This window comes from Myotis yumanensis, unplaced genomic scaffold (genome assembly GCF_028538775.1).
Source record: "Myotis yumanensis isolate MYYU_CA2020_CCGP unplaced genomic scaffold, mMyoYum1.0.hap1 SCAF_10, whole genome shotgun sequence".
In the NCBI taxonomy this organism is placed as follows: Eukaryota; Metazoa; Chordata; class Mammalia; order Chiroptera; family Vespertilionidae; genus Myotis; species Myotis yumanensis.
Window position 1 is genome coordinate 52,613,331 of NW_027223761.1, and position 16,613 is coordinate 52,629,943.

The 16,613-nt window shown below is 37.4% G+C and overlaps 1 protein-coding gene across 21 annotated transcripts in view; it reads right to left on the bottom strand.

Moving 5' to 3' along the window:
- Nucleotides 1–16,613, bottom strand: part of DLG2 (discs large MAGUK scaffold protein 2) — a 1,989,136-nt gene that overhangs the window by 562,489 nt on the left and 1,410,034 nt on the right. For all 21 annotated transcript variants that reach the window (XM_070425737.1, XM_070425735.1, XM_070425736.1 and 18 more), the window contains one exon: nt 8,057–8,181. In XM_070425737.1, coding sequence (XP_070281838.1) covers nt 8,057–8,181 — 125 coding nt within the window. The remainder of the gene's footprint in view (nt 1–8,056; nt 8,182–16,613) is intronic.

Consider the following 16,613-nt stretch of genomic DNA (forward strand, 5'->3'; position numbering starts at 1 on the left):
TGAAGTCCCTTCTCAGGAAGAAATTGTTCATGTCAGCAGTTGGACTTATGCGCTGCTTTGGCCTCAAAACAATGATGGGAAAAAAGTTCAGGTCGCTTTGAAGACACTGAGAGTCTCTGTCTTCCCCTGGAAAAATGTAGCATAATCATAGTCATTTGGTGCAGCAATCAGTTGGGTTGCAGTGGAAACTGACAGGTTGGATTTGGTGACTCAAGAGGTTTTCGTTTGCAAACATCCAAACTCATGAACATTCAATGTGAAGAGGAACTCCAAGAATTTAGCCATCACATGCTGTTTCACTGACTGAGAATCTTTTATTTCCTTAAACAATCTGAAAGTGGGGCTTGGGCGTAAGTTTCAGACTATGATGCTTGGTAGTTGCTCCCTTTCCTCTGCTTGGTGCTTTTCATCGGCTCAGACAATGTTTGAGCTTAAGATTGATTGCCTTCTCCATTTTCAAGTTGTGTGAGGTCTTCAGCTCCTGATGATCACCAATCATTTCTCTTCTTCTTTCCCTTTCCTCGGTCCCTTTTCTTTCCCTCCTTCTCTCTCTTTCTCCTCATGTTCTTATTTTAAAATCACTAGAGAGTTAATGGATATAAGTTATTAAAAAATCAAGAGTAAACTGCCAAATCACAGCCAAAAGGACAATGGAGTAGTAAATACACAGAGACTGTATTTTTAAAACACTGGTCCTCGACCTCCCATCTTTGATCAGTATAGTGAAACCTCAGTGTGATAAGTATTCTTGTTTGAAACCAACTTGTATGTCATCTTGGCTTTTATAAGGACAAATCTAACCTTACCTGTAAACAGACACAGAAGAAATAACTGAAGCCATGGACTTAGAGAAAACTTGTTTTTTCCATCTTGTCTGGGAGTAGAAATGATTGTGCTGAGGGCCAAGAGATTAAATTGTGTCCCTTGTCAGGAAATTGGCAAGCAGCCATCTTTTCTGCCTGCTACAACATGCTGCTTTTGTGCTGTGGATGGATTTAATAAATGCACCGTGGTGTAAATGTCACTGCTGCATCACCAGGCGGAGGTTGTCATGTGATAGCTCTTCCCCAGGATGACAGGACAATATTGGTCCTCACAATCCAGGGACTTGAAGATGCACAGAGGGCATTTTTATGGTTCAGATTCAAAAGTAGAAATAAAAATCATTCTTGAAGGCATGGAAATATATCCATTTTTCTCTGGAAGAAAACCTAGTATTCTTTTAAAAATGTTCTTACTTTAAAGGTAGGTAATGCTATCAAATCTGAATGACTATTTCTAGAAGAAAAAATATCAATGACAGTAAAATTTTCATTCTATTTTTTTAAAAATTATCTTTATTGTCTTAGTAACATTTTTTAAAAGTTCAATCTTACTGTTAATGAAAAGAAAAAGTAAAGCCAAAAAATATACCACCGTTTGCCTTGGTAAACAGCCCAAAATTTTATTTATTTATATATATTTTCCCACACAATCCTGATAACATATAATAAAAGAGGCCTGACTTAAAATTGTTGGTGGATGTAGAATTTGGTACAGTTTTTTTGGAAAGAAATTTAGCAATATGTGTCAAAATTCTTTAAAAGGCTCATATTTTTGGTTCAGAAATTTTACTACTAGAAATATATCCTAAAGAAATGAAGAGAAGCAGTGTCTTCCAAAAGATTGCCAGTTATTAAAAATGTTAAGAAAAAAATACCGTAAATTCCTAACAATGTGAATAGTAAATATATTATTAAACAGCAATTAAAATATTTATATAAAAGTTTTTTAATGACATAGGGAAAGATTTATGAAATAAGTTTATAGGAAATTAAACAAATGTTAAATATTAGAGCACAAGCTCAACTAAATAAAAAGCAAAATAGCAAAAACAAATAGCAGAGATAAATGTACAAAATGTTAACAGTCATTACTCTATTTAGTGTTAAAATCAATGTGTTAAGTTTTGTGTAGTTTGTCAACTTTTCTGCATTTTATACAGATGCTAAAAGGACAATTGCTATATCCATAAACACACATGCACAAGGAGTGATATTTTTTTTAAAAAAAAGGTTGCATGGAAAAAAGACCACTTTAGAGAAATTCATCCAAACCACCATATGCTCTCTTAGCTTTCATCTCCCATTTCCCCCCCAGGCTCTGGCTCTCTCCCTCATGCCAGCTTAGTTTCTCATCTTTAGCCACCACATGTAAAAACACATCTCAGCTAGTCTCTGTCTCTGTTGTCCCTCCTCTTGGGGGACTGCTTTCTTCCCTATTTCTGACCTTGGTCCTCTCCCCACTTTTTTCTGACTGTTTTTGCTTCCAGGTGTGTGAAGGGCCTGAGACTAGTCATAAGGCCTGACCAGTGTTTCTGAGGTTTAGAGTGTGGTAGTACTAGCAGCAGCTTCAATGGGCAAACCAGTCTGCAGCCCAGCCATAAGTGAACTTCAGGGTCCAGAATTTCATGGTGTCCATATTAGTTTTTTATTTCTGTGTGACAAATTATCACAAGTTTAATGTCTAAAACAACATATATTTAGTAGTTCAGCGTTTCAGTGGGTCAGGAGTCTGAGGACAGCTTAGTAAAGTCGTCTACTCTGGGTCCTACAAGGCTACAATCAAGGCATCACCTGCACTGTATTTCTTTTGGGAGCTTGGGGTCCTCCCCTGAGCTCATGTGATTATTGTAAGAATTCAGCTATATGACTGCCAATTCCCATCATGCCAGCTGTAGACTGCTGTCAGCTCCTATAGGACTGGAGACTGTTCTCAGCTCCTACAGGTTTCTCTCAGGTACTTCCCATGTGACTCTTTCCATAGGACTTCTCACAACATGGGAGTTTGCTTTATCCAGGCCAGTAAGACCATCTGTTTGCCTTTAAAGTGCTCACTGGGTTAGCTGGGGCCAACACAGGATAATCTCCCCCTTTTGATTAACTCAAAGTCAACTGGTTAGAAACCTCAATGACATCTGTGGGAAATCTCTTTTGCCAAATAAAGTAATATTACCACAGAGGTGATATCCCGTTATACTCAAAGGTTCTGTCCCCACTCAAAGGGAAGGGGTTAGAAAAGGATGCGGATCACTGGGGCCGATCTTAGAATTCTGTCTATCATAAGGGTACCTTCCTGGCTGTCACAGACTTGAGGCTCAAGTTCAGTATTCTGCACACTGAGTTGTGTTGACGGGCTATGAATTTTAGACAACTCCTTCATACTTATGATTTCATTTAATCCTTACCTCTGCCTCCTGACAAATATACTCCTATCTCCAATTTGCCAATGAGGAAACTGGAGGAAAGAGAGCTTAAAAAGAAGTCCAAGGTCACATAGCTAGAAAATAGAACTTGAAACCCAGATCCTCTGACTCTAAAGAGTATTCTCTTTCTCCCACATCACTTTTCTGGAGCAATCACTGAGACAGACCTGAGTTCAGTTTGGAGCCTCACCTAATTAGGGAGGAAGTCACCTCTCACCTCATCTGAGTCTGCAGTACAACATAGAACTTAAAGACAAAATCATTAGAGCCAGACTACCTGGGTTCAAATTCTAGCTTCAACATTTACAAGCAGTACAATCCTGTGCAAGTTACTGAATTTTTCAGTTCTTCAATGATCTTATCTAAAAAATGGGAATAATGAAAGTATAAATCTAATTGAGTTGTTGTAGATTTTAAATGAGTTCATGTCAGAAAAGCACTTGGCACATTGAAGCACTACATTGGTCTTGGCTGTTATTATAATTGATCTGACTATTATATTTTGACTAATGTAGAGTTCGGATTACTACTCTACATTGAACCAACCCATCATCTCACTTTTCTGAACTTTAGCTTATCTGTAATTTTTAATATTATTTAATTGTCAAAAATGTAATTTATAATGGAAAGGATACATTTAAAAGTTTTAAAAGTCTGTAACCCATAGGAAAGACCAAAGAACTAGTCAAGTAAAAAAACCAAAACAAAACCCTAAGTTTTGTGTATTTACTTTTTTAAAATGAGGGAAACACTGCAGATTCAGTTGACTGTAGAAAATTAAGAATAAAAATATAGAAACATTTTTAGTATCATATCAATTTTTAAATGGGCTTTAATCCCATATTTTGACCAAGAGAAAAAGAGATGTAAACAGATAGGAACAGGAAGCTGAGGGAAAGACATAGAGGATGAAAGGAACCTGAAAGAAAGTTAGAAAGGATGAGATGAAAGGGAATAGAAAACCATAGAGAAAAAGAGAAAGACACTGAGGCAAGAGCAGAAAAAAGTCTACTGAGAGATAGAGATGGACATAAGTAAAAGGGGGCAATATTGCTAAAATTTATTTATTTTTTTTAATTTTTTTTTATTTTTATTTTTATTTTTTTTTTTCGCTTAAAGTATTACAAAGGGTATTACATAAGTGTCCTTTTTTCCCCCCCGCCCTTGACAAACCCCTACCCTCCCTTACCCCCCAGTGTCTTATGTCCATTAGTTATGCTTATATGCATGCATACAAGTCCTTCGGTTGAACTCTTACTCCCCTCCCTCCTGCCCCCCAACTCTCTCTGGCCTTCCCACTGCAGTTTGACAATCAGTTTGAGGCAGCTCTGCCTCTGTATCTATTATTGTTCAAAAGTTTGTAATGGTCTTTATTATCCATGAATGAGTGAGATCATGTGGTATTTTTCCTTCATTGACTGGCTTGTTTCACTTAGCATAATGCTCTCCAGTTCCATCCATGATGTTGCAAATGGTAGGAGTTCCTTCTTTTTAACAGCAGCATAGTATTCCATCGTGTAGATGTACCACAGTTTTCTAATCCATTCATCTACTGATGGGCACTTAGGCTGTTTCCAGATCTTAGCTATGGTGAATTGTGCTGCTATGAACATCTGGTTACATATATCCTTTCTGATTGGTGTTTCTGGTTTCTTGGGATATATTCCTAGTAGTGGGATCACAGGGTCAAATGGGAGTTCCATTTCCAATTTTTTGAGGAACCTCCATACTGCCTTCCATAGTGGCTGCACCAGTCTGCATTCCCACCAGCAGTGCACAAGTGTTCCTTTTTCTCCACATCCTCTCCAGCACTTGTCGTTTGTTGATTTGTTGATGGTGGCCATTCTGACAGGTGTGAGATGGTACCTCATTGTTGTTTTGATTTGCATCTCTCGGATGATTAGTGACTTTGAGCATGTTTTCATATGTCTCTTGGCTTTCTGAATGTCCTCTTTTGAAAGGTGTCTATTTAGATCCTTTGCCCATTTTTTGATTGGATTGTTTATCTTCTTTTTGTTAAGTTGTATGAGTTCCCTATAAATTTTGGAGATTAAGCCCTTATCAGATATGACGTTGGCAAATATGTTTTCCCAAGAGGTGGGTTTTCTTGTTGTTTTGTTGATGGTTTCTTTTGCTGTGCAGAAGCTTTTTATTTTGATGTAGTCCCATTTGTTCAGTTTCTCTTTAGTTTCAACTGCCCTAGGAGCTGTATCAGTGAAGAAATTGTTTTGGCATAAGTCTGAGATTTTGTTGCCTTTGTGTTCTTCTAGAATTTTTATGGTTTCCTGTCGTACATTTAAGTCCTTTATCCATTTTGAGTTTATTCTTGTGTATGGTGTAAGTTGGTGGTCTAGTTTCATTTTCTTGCATATATCTGTCCAATTTTCCCAACACCATTTATTGAAGAGACTATCTTGGCTCCATTGTATGTTCTTGCCTCTGCTAAAATTTATTGAGCCAATACAAAGACCAATGGATAGAGGTCACAAGGAAGAAAAATGTGGCTCAGTAGAAAAATAACAAATTTTATAATGGTTAGAGTTTTCCCTCAAATTGTGAAAACTTTGCCTCTGAGAGTTTTTAGGCAGAGACTACATGATATAGGGGATTCTACTATTAAATGAGAGATCAGAGAGTGACATCCGGGACTAGTTTTTGTATGTATTCAAAGCTAGCTGAATGATCTTCTAAAAGTCTTTAAGCCAAAATTTCCTGAGTCCATTTTATAATAGCCATAATAATAGTACATACTGTTGTCAGTATAGATGCTTGTGTGTCTGTGTTTATCTATATTTTATTTATATCTATTATCTATCTATCATCTATCTATCTATCTATCTATCTATCTATCTATCTATCTATCTTAGTACAATGCCCCACATGTGAAAAAGCTGCATAATTATAGGCTATCATCATGTGCCTTCTCTTTACAACTATAGAATGCTGCTTCCAGAACAGCAGAACTTCCTTTTATCTCTGTAGACATACTATGGTCACCCATGCTTGCAGGCAAAGAATGGTGGCACTCTCAGAGATTCCACTTTCCATTCTTAACTGTAGGCAAAGCACATAGCATAGACTACAAATTCACAATTGTGGCCCATCGATTTTGGAATGATCCTCTAACAGTTCTATTCCTAAACCTTTGTAATGGAACTTATCCAGCATCCAGTATTAGCAAATCCAATCCCCATCATGGCTCACAGAATGACACAGCATCTATTTCACTCTGTTCACTCTGCAGCATGGATATTTCCTCACTCAGATATTAATTTCCTCAAATCAGCTTGAAAATACTATTGTCAAAAAGCATGTGTTTCCTGAGAGTCACTCATTTCTTTTCTTGTTGAGAGGAGATGCAGGTGTACCTGAAAAAAAATTGTGATTCTCTTCTACAAGCTGCAAAGATGCAGCTGTCAAAAGTAATCACTTCATCAGAAAAACTGAGTAGAGTACAAAGGTGTCCTTAGCTGCTTTATAAGGAAAACAGTGAGCTAGCTTACTTATACTAAATGGAGAAACAGACTGAGGAAGGCCAACAAAGCTTACATTGCCGCTGCTTGGGTCACTGACCTCATAGTGGCTCCATGCAAGCTAAAGCCATACTTACCTAAAGGACTTTCCTTGTGCTACCCCCCCCCCCTCATTAATTCATCCTCCTCCTTCCTCTTCTCATTTCTTTCACTCATTCATTCATTCAAAAACTCATTCTTTCAGCAAGAACTTATATATATAACTGCCTGGTCTGAGAAGATTTACAATCTGGTAGAGGCACTAAAATAACATGAGGACACTATTTTCTTGCCAAAGAAATGTCTCCTAATTGTTCTGATCCGCAATCTCATTTTGCTAGTGTTTTGTCCTCAGATAGAATTTTATTTTATTTACTAATTGCCCCATATGGGTAACTCTTAATTCCCCAAATAATCTTCAGTTCTTCAAAGAGAGGGGCCCTGACTCAAGCAGCTACTACTCTCATCTGACCAGTATCTGGCTCCACTCCATCCAACTACTTAATCTCACCTTGTGGGCATCATCCAAGCCAACTTTGTTGGGATAACTTGCTCTTTCTCCCTCTGTTCTCATCCACATTTGTGGGGATAGTGAAATCTTTATTATTTACTAATATATATATATATATTTCAGAGAGGAAGGAAGAGGGAAAGAGATAGAAACATCAATGAGAGAGAGAATCATTTACTGACTGCCTTTTGCGTACCTCCTCCTGGGGATGGCGCCAGCAACACGGGCATGTGCGCTGACCAGAAATTAATTGTGACCTTCTGGTTCATAGGTTGACACTCAACCATTGAGCCACATTGGCCAGGCTCAATTATTTTTTAAGACACAGAAGGGAATCTTCCTTTGGAACAGTTTTATATATGCTGTCCAAACTCCTACCAAAGATCTTATAAATAGCTTCTGAAGCTGTAAGTGTCTATAAACATTGCATTATTTGCTAATATTACTTAAATATATTATTTTTCTATACATTTTGTTATTTTCTCATCAGCTCATAGGATTCTTCTGTCCAACCACAGTGAAGGCCCCATGGAACAAAAGACATATCTGCATCCCCTTGTCACAGTGCCTGGACCACTATTGAATGTGGTAGCCATCAACAAAATAAATACTACTTGAAATTCAACAAATAATAAGAGATCTGCAAAGTCGTTACAGAAAGCTTACTTTAACAGCTTTCTCTTTGAAGTACAGAACTCTTATAGAATTACTATTCTCCAAAGGGACAAACGTATCTCACTGATATGGCAGATTTACTTTCCAAATAATTCTAACATTTCAGCTCTTTACCTGAGTCTGCCATCCTCTGCTGCAGCACCTCCTGGTATAATCTTCGTAATAAATATGCCAGGGTCATCTCCAATATGGGGATTATCTGTCCCTCCAGCAATACTGAATCCCAGGCCAGAATTCCCCTGTAGAAACAATAAGTAGATATTAAATGATGTAGCTGTTACCTAAACCTAGCTCCCCTTGCACTCTGTGTTATCATCTTACCACTTAAATGGAAATCAGGTGATAACAGTCTTGTGTGCAAAGCTATAAAGTGCACTGTCAGCAAACAAAGGAAGGTCAGGAAAAATACTCAAGTTTGTCCCTGCACCGCAAGCATTCAAGCTCCATATATTTTTGCTTTGAAGAAATGCTTCCTTTATAGAGCAATTAAAATGATCATTTTAAAGTAGAAAATAAAAGCATACAAATTGAGGAATATGGAAAGTACAAAAGTTATTACTGTCAATTGTACTAATTATCAATTACAAAGAACAAAAATGGAAGAAAATGAGTTATATGAAAATATTTGATTTGGTAGCATAGTGAAATTGTGGTATTTACATTTTATTATTGTCAGTATTGTTGTTCTGACCATGTTTATCCATCAAATAACTATGTTCCCATGTATCAAGAAACTTGGACTTCTGAAGTCAGAGTCCCTCCCATAGTCATAATAAATGTAAGATACCTTTCAGTAATAAGCAGGTTTTTATTTGCAGTAGTTATAAAAAAATTCTGCAGCAGGTAAATTTGAACAGTTTATATGCTAATAAAGCTTTCATCTCTAGTGTACATATAACCTTTTGAAATTAGTATGTAAGACAATTAAAGTCTCCCTGAAATTCACAAATCTTCTTACTTAATATATTTCTTATTGACATATTTCTTAATATCTATCTCCACTGCTATATTGCATTTCCATATTGCATTCAGATTTCCCCCCTAATTTGCATTATATTCTAAATTGTTTCCATACTGCTAGGTAGTCTTTATAATTACCCATTTTATTTTATTATTATTTTTATAATTACTCATTTTAAATGACTAAATAATATTTCATCAAGGTCATATACCACCATTTATTTAAATAGTCCCCTGTCACTGGATATTTAATTTCTCTATATACTCTTATGACAAAGAGAACTTACTAAATTTATGATCACTTGATTAAGTTCTGCTCTTGGGTAAAAAGAGATAAGGACTAAGAACTAAGTAGTTAATACAAAAAAGTTAATTAGGGCATTCAATTAGTCAAAAAGTTCAATGTTAAGATAAGGTCAGCCATAAATTGACAGTATACCTCAGCAGACAGCTAGGTAATGTCTAGGAATTTTTATGGATTGAATTAATAAAACTCTAAAGTTCAGAGGGTTGTGTTCAGAATTGTACATTTACATTGAGAGGTTAAAATTAATAATGCAACCACAGTAAAGAAAATCCTGTATCTTTGTACTTCTAACATCTATCAAATTTTGTTTGTTCTTTGAAAAATTCCTATGTTCACTGAACAAAGATATTATTGCTAGCAGTCATGTAATCATGAGTTTAATCTTTATTAAACACCAGTTCTATGCTTGGCACTAGACTAGGCACTGGCGCTACAGCAGTGAAGATGTCAATTAATGAGGCACATGAAAGGGAAGTAGAGCACAGGACTGGGTAACAGGAGAACCAAGCATAGAGACTTTTCCTGAAGGTGAACAGCAGTTAGTTACTTTTAAGAGGGTCAGTGTGAGAGCTGGGGAGAAGGAGAGAATGTTCCAGGCAGATGGAGGAACATATGTAAAACCCTGAGATGCCATAACTGGTTTGGCTCAGTGGATAGAGCGTCGGCCTGCGGACTGAAAGGTCCCAGGTTCGATTCCAGTCAAGGGCACGTACCTTGGTTGTGGCACATTCCCAGTAGGGGGTGTGCAGGAGGCAGCTGATCGATGTTTCTCTCTCATCAAAGTTTCTGACTCTCTATCCCACTCCCTTCCTCTCTGTAAAAAATCAATAATATATATATATATATATATATATGAAAAAACCCTGAGATGAGAAAGGGGATACCAGGCCCAAGGAACAGACAGTAAGGCTGGAACAAAGAAAGGAAGGAGAGTCAGACTGGATGAGTCTTTATCATGAGATTCTCTAGAGCAGAATGTACATAAATCCATTTTTGGTTTTACGTACCTACTGACACTGGATAATTTCTCCTATGTGACTGTCTTGAAGCTAAAGATGGAGATTAAGACAGGATGACTTTTGCCTTCATGAAATTCAATACAGAGCAGAAAAGGCAGATAATCTGGCATCTGGTGATCAACCACATTGTCATGTGTGTAGCCACCAAGACAGCATTTAGGTGATTTATAAGGCAGTTTATCTAAGACCTAGGGATTTTGGAGAGAAAGGTAAGTATCTTCGATGTAATTTGGGTCTAGCTTCAAGAACATTGACTGGAGTACATTGGTCTTACTAGAGTTGGCACCTCAGGGATAATAATTTCTTGATTTATGGGGGTAGAGAAAGGAGGCAAGCAGAGATTGAGAGATACTCAAATGCTTTCACCTAACAATATCAATATTTTGGAAGAGAGTACTCAAAACTGTCATTTGACAAAGATAATCAAAATCTAGCTCTTAATCTCTTTTCCTTATTCCTAGTTTGACACATTCACCCATAGGAACACTGAACTGCTGGCTCTTTCTTGCATAATCCATACTGTAGTTTCTCTCTGGGCCTTTACTCATGCCATTTCCTCTACTAGAAACTTCCCACCTCCCGCTTGACTGGTCCATTTCTTCTCATTTTCTAAGATAGGGCTCAGAAGGCATCTGTTCTAGAAAATATTAAATGATCACCCCAACTCCTCTTTCCTGGGTAAGTCATTCTTCTTTTGAGTTTTTGTAGATTTCTATGCTGTTCATGCAATGTACTGTGTTATTTTGAAGTTATATGTTTTTGATTCTGCCTTTCCATCAAACTGAGCTTACGGAAAGCAGGAACTGTGTTCATATTTGTTTCTTGGTACCTTGTTTGGCACATAGTATTGTTAAATAAATATTGGATGAATGAAATAACAGATAAGCAAACTTACTGAGGATATTCAAACTCCAATGGGAAGATTCAGCAAGAACACTATAGAAGTCCACGAGTGTTAAGAAATGCAATGTAGATAAAAGCAAGTTCGTACTCTGTGCCTACAACAATAAAAATGGAAAGTCTACCTATACAAATTGTGGCTTAGGTATAGGATGATGAAACAGAACTGTCTAAATTGGGAATCGGCTGTTTTGGAAGTGAGAAAGAGCTCTTTATTCAATGGGCAGCTGGACATGAGGGGCCCAAGCTTCTATTGAGAGTCAAACTGAATAACTTTAAAAATTTTCTTCTGGTTCTCTGGCTAGATTTGTAAAAAGGCTGTTTTTGTCAACAGAGAGAAAAAGGAATGCATTAGGAATCTTTAGAGGAAAAGGTAGATCACTGTTGCATTTTTATTTTTAAAAACATATTTTTATTGATTTCAGAGAGGAAGGGGGAGGGAGAGAGGGAGATAGAAACATCAAGGATGAAAGAGAATCATTGATTGGCTGCCTCCCGCATGCCCCCCACTGGGGATCCAGCCTGAAACCCAGGCATGTGCCCTGACCAGGAATTGAACCATAACCTACTGGTTTATAGGTCGATGCTCAATGACTGAGCAACACCTGCTGGGCCACTGTTGTATTTTAAAAACTAATTCTCTGAATAGATAAATCTTCGAAATAATGACTTTGGTGTAAATGCAGCAATATTTAACCACTGTTTTGAGAGTTAACGGAGAAGATGGTGGCTCTGGCATTTACTAATATACATTGCCTTGCCCTCAAATCCACTCTGAAGAAAAAGAATAAATGGATCAAGGAGTCCACATTGAAAAGAGAGAGGTAGAGATGGGGTGTACCTGTATTTCTGGTCCCAAGGTTCCCAAAAGCTTTTGTGTTTCAATTAAAACCAGTCTGCCAGCTGGGCCTGGCCAGTCACCAAGGTTCTTTAGAAGAGGTTCATCTGAATTCAACGAAGGAAATTATTTAAAGTGCTTTCCCATCTACCCCATTTGTTCTCTTCCGCCTTCCCATTCAGGCCTCTCCTAGCAGCCAGCGGCATTCAATGGAGAGGGGAACAGATAAAAAGCGGCAGTGAAATTACTGCCTGCTCTTCTATGGCTGAGTCACTCCAGTCCCCTGACAATCATCCCGGAGCCAGCCAGCTGCAGGGCAGACCCCTGAACCTCTCTCCTCTGAGCAGCAATCTCTCCATGGGAACAGGCATGCCCCTGGCTCACATCCTTAGATCCTGAATATTGTGACTAATTAACCAAGTGTTGATACGTGACCCAGTCAATGGAAACTGCGAGGTGGCATGCTGGTGAGGGCAGCCCCCATACAGAGTTCTGGGTGGGCTGCTGTTCCCTTGCAGTTGGGCAGATTCCATGACTGATGCATGAGGCTGGCATGGAGCATTCCTCCTCATGCCCAGCCCTCCACATTTGCTGATTCTTGCCCAGGAGCACACGTCCATTGCCCAGCCAAATGTACTTCCTCTTCCATGCACCACACCCCACCCCTCTCAGAAAAAGAATCAGCAAAAAGGAAAGACACTTTGTCGCTTAACTGATGATCGCCAATATCAGTACAATATCCTCGGAAAAGCTCCTCTTTCATTAAAAGTGTGCTCTCCAAATGAAAATTACACCCCCCCCCCAAAATGGGGATATAAAAAAAGAGAAAAAAACAATGATATTATAATCATATGCATTTATAGAATGTTGTATTGACAAGGAGTTTCTTTGATATTTATAAGTTAAGCTACTAATTTAAAATACTGTTTAATGTAGTAATTCATTTCTAGAAGTTTATCCTAAAGAAATCAGAGATGTGTGCAAACATTTGTGTTCAGTGTTGTCACAGTATTATGCCTCCAATATAAAAAAACCAAACAAAACAAGCACAACTCACAACTACAAAAAGTTCTCAGTCTAGAAATAAGAGATGCCTGTTTTCACTTAAAACCTTTAGGAGTTGCATTTACAATGTCCCAAATTTGCTATATTAAATTGTATTTATCTGGAAGCTGCTAAGTAGAGAAGCCATCAGGAGATCTGCATTTGAGGACTGATGACTGTACTGGTAGATTTGGTAGATCATCGGACTGGTAATTTGTAGAAAAGAGATTTAATGGGATGGGTGAGTGTGGAGAGGAAGCATTTTCAACAAACAAGTAGAAAGAGAATGCCTGATTACAGCAGGCCAAATAACTAGAAGCAGTAAAGGGTGATACAGTAAAGGTAGATTACTATTTCTGTGAAATAATTCTGTTCTTCGAAAAGATATGTTGTAACGTCTGATGAGAAGGAGGCAGAGTAGAAGCGATTTTAGAGGATGGTGGAAGGGGCCTCAAGCATGTCTGTGAGCTAAAGTGAAAAAGTGCTTGGAAAAGAAAATTGAGGCTACAGAACAGATGGAGAATACATGGGAAGGAGGAGTGAGGAGTGAGAAAAGTACTTAGAGTCCAAATTCTTTGAGTCCGGCCGTAGGTACTGGTTAAATATATGTGGTAGCTATAGCCACATCAAGGAATACAATAATATTTTGAAAGGGAAAGATCTTTGCAATACATCTTTCAGTAAAGAAAATAAAATACAATATAGGATTTAAATTGTGATCTCACTTTGTAATATATATGTGCATAGAAAAATTCTGGAATATGTGTCTACCAATAAGTTATTAGTGGTTCTCAATGGATATGAAAAGTACAGATTTTTAAAAATTTTTGTCATTTTGAGAAAATCCATTTTTATTTTTTTCTTATAAATATACCTTACTATAAACACATACATACACATTATTCTTGTAAAACCTGTCTAACAAAGGAACAAATAATAGTTTGTTTTTTGAGGACATATGTCATCTTTGGGTAGGCAGAGGGATACTATTCTATCTGAGATAAGAATGACCAAATTCCTATAGATAAAGTGTTATTTTTAGGTGAAAGAAGTTACAGGGTCATTAAAGGTACAGGAGAAGGAAGCAAAAGGAGTTAGTGACTGAAAACATGTCTTTGCTTTATATATTTAGCTGTAAGGACTTCAGAAGGAAAAGTCTAGAATAACTCTGGAGCCTTAAGTAAAGCAGTAAAGGGGCTGTAATTGCAGCTGTGTGGCAAGAGAGACACATTGGGATCAATAAGGGTTTGTTGAGCAGCAATAAGGTGGGATGTCATCAGCATGATTATGGGATTTTCTCCAACAGTGCTTAGTAATCTTGAGCAGTGAAAAAGGAAGGTTTGGTTGCTAAGGGCTGAGGTGTGAAAATCAAATGTGTGTGACTGACTCAGTGGAATGAGGAATAAAAATCAGAAAAATAGCAAAAGAAGAGAAGCAAGGAGGATGCTCATAGACTGGAATAAATGTGGGTAGAAAGACTGAGAATCATAGAAGGTCCAAATATAGGTTTATGGGGAATAGGGCATAGAAGAGGGGGCAGCAGGCTGTGGACACTTTGGGGTTTCAGGGTGCAAGACTTAGGAGAAGAAGAAGTACTCGCTGATAGTCATGTGAGTGTAATAAAGGTCATGTGGGTGTAAACATGATGATTGAGTCACAATGCTTTGTGGCCAACACAAGTTTCCTTGGAAGATAGAAAGAAAAAATGGAGAAGAAAAAATGGCCAAAAATATTCATTGAAAGTCAGGAAAGACCTAGAGTAGAGAAGAAAAGGGGATAGGAACTAAGGCAGTGTGGCAGACAAGAGATTCCAGGTAGAGGAACAAGATGTGCCAAACCCTAAAAGGAAGAAAGTGCTTGATTTGGTCAAAGAACTAAAATGAGACCAGAATAGCTATAGAGTGATAAGGAAAGTAAGGGAGAGATGATGTTAGAGAAGGTAGCAGGGATCAGATACTAGGGCAAGTGGGACATATCATAAGGTTTAGGGTCATGAACATTTCAAACAGGAAAGTAACAGGGTCTGATTTAGTTTAAGATTGCACTTGTTGCTGTTTAAAAACTTATTGGATAAGCCTTATATGACAAACCTACAGCCAACATCATACTCAATGGGCAAAAACTAAAACCATTTCATCTAAGAACAGGAAAGAGACAGGGATGCCAACTTTCACCACACCTGTTTGACATATTACTGGAAGTGCTAGCCATAGCAATTAGACAAGAAGAAGAAATAAAAGGTATCCAAATTGGAAAAGAAGATGTAAAACTGTCATTATTCACAGATGACATGATACTGTACATAGAAAACCCTAAAGACTCCATAAAAAAATTAATAGATTTAATAAATGAATTCAGCAATATAGCAGGATACAAAATTAACACCCAGAAATCTATGGCATTTTTATACACCAATAATGAACTTACAGAAAGAGAGATTAAAAAAACAATCCCATTTACCATCGAACAAAAAAATTAAGATACTAGGAATAAACTTAACAAAGGAAGTAAAAGACCTGTACTCAGAAAACTACAGGACACTGAAAAAAGAGATAGAGGAAGACATAAACTGATGGAAGAACATACTGTGTTCATGGATTGGTAGATTCAACATCATTAAAATGTCCATACTACCCAATCTATAGATTCAATGCACTCCCCATTAAAATACCAAAGGCATATTTCACAGACCTAGAATGAACTCTCCAAAAATTAATCTGGAATAAAAAAGGACCCTTAATAGCTGCAGCAATCCTGAGAAAAAAGAACAAAGTAGAAGGGATCTCAATACCAGATGTCAAACTGTATTACAAAGCCACTGTTCTCAAAACTGCCTGGTACTGGCACAAGAACAGACATATAGACCAATGGGATAGAATAGAGAACCCAGAAATGTACCCAAACCACTATGCTCAATTAATATTTGACAAAAGAGGAGGCAAGAACATACAATGGAGTCAAGACAGTCTCTTCAATAAACCGTGTTGGGAATATTGGACAGATACATGCAAAAAAAAATTAAAACTAGACCATCAACTTACACCATACACAAAAATAAACTCAAAATGGATAAAGGACTTAAACATAAGATGGGAAACCATAAAAATCTTAGAGGAATCCACAGGCAGCAAAATCTCAGACATATGCCAAAGCAATATCTTCACTGATACAGTTTCTAGGGCAATGGAAACTAAAGAGAAAATAAATAAATGGGACTACATCAAAATAAAAAACTTCTGTACAGCAAAAGAAACCATCAACAAAACAACAAGAAAGCCCACTGCATGGGAGAACATATTTGCCAATGTTATTACCCATAAGGGTTTAATCTTCAACATTTACAAGGGACTCATACAACTTAACAAAAGGAATATAAACAACCCAATCAAAAAATGGACAAGGGACCTAAATAGATACTTTTTGAAAGAGGACATAAGGAAGGCCAAGAGACATATGAAAACATGCTCAAAGTCACTAATCATCTGAGAGATGCAAAATCAAAATGACAATGAGATACCATCTCACAACTCTCAGAATGGCTATCATCAACAAATCAACAAATGACAAGTGCTGGTGAGGATGTGGAGAAAAAGGAACACTCGT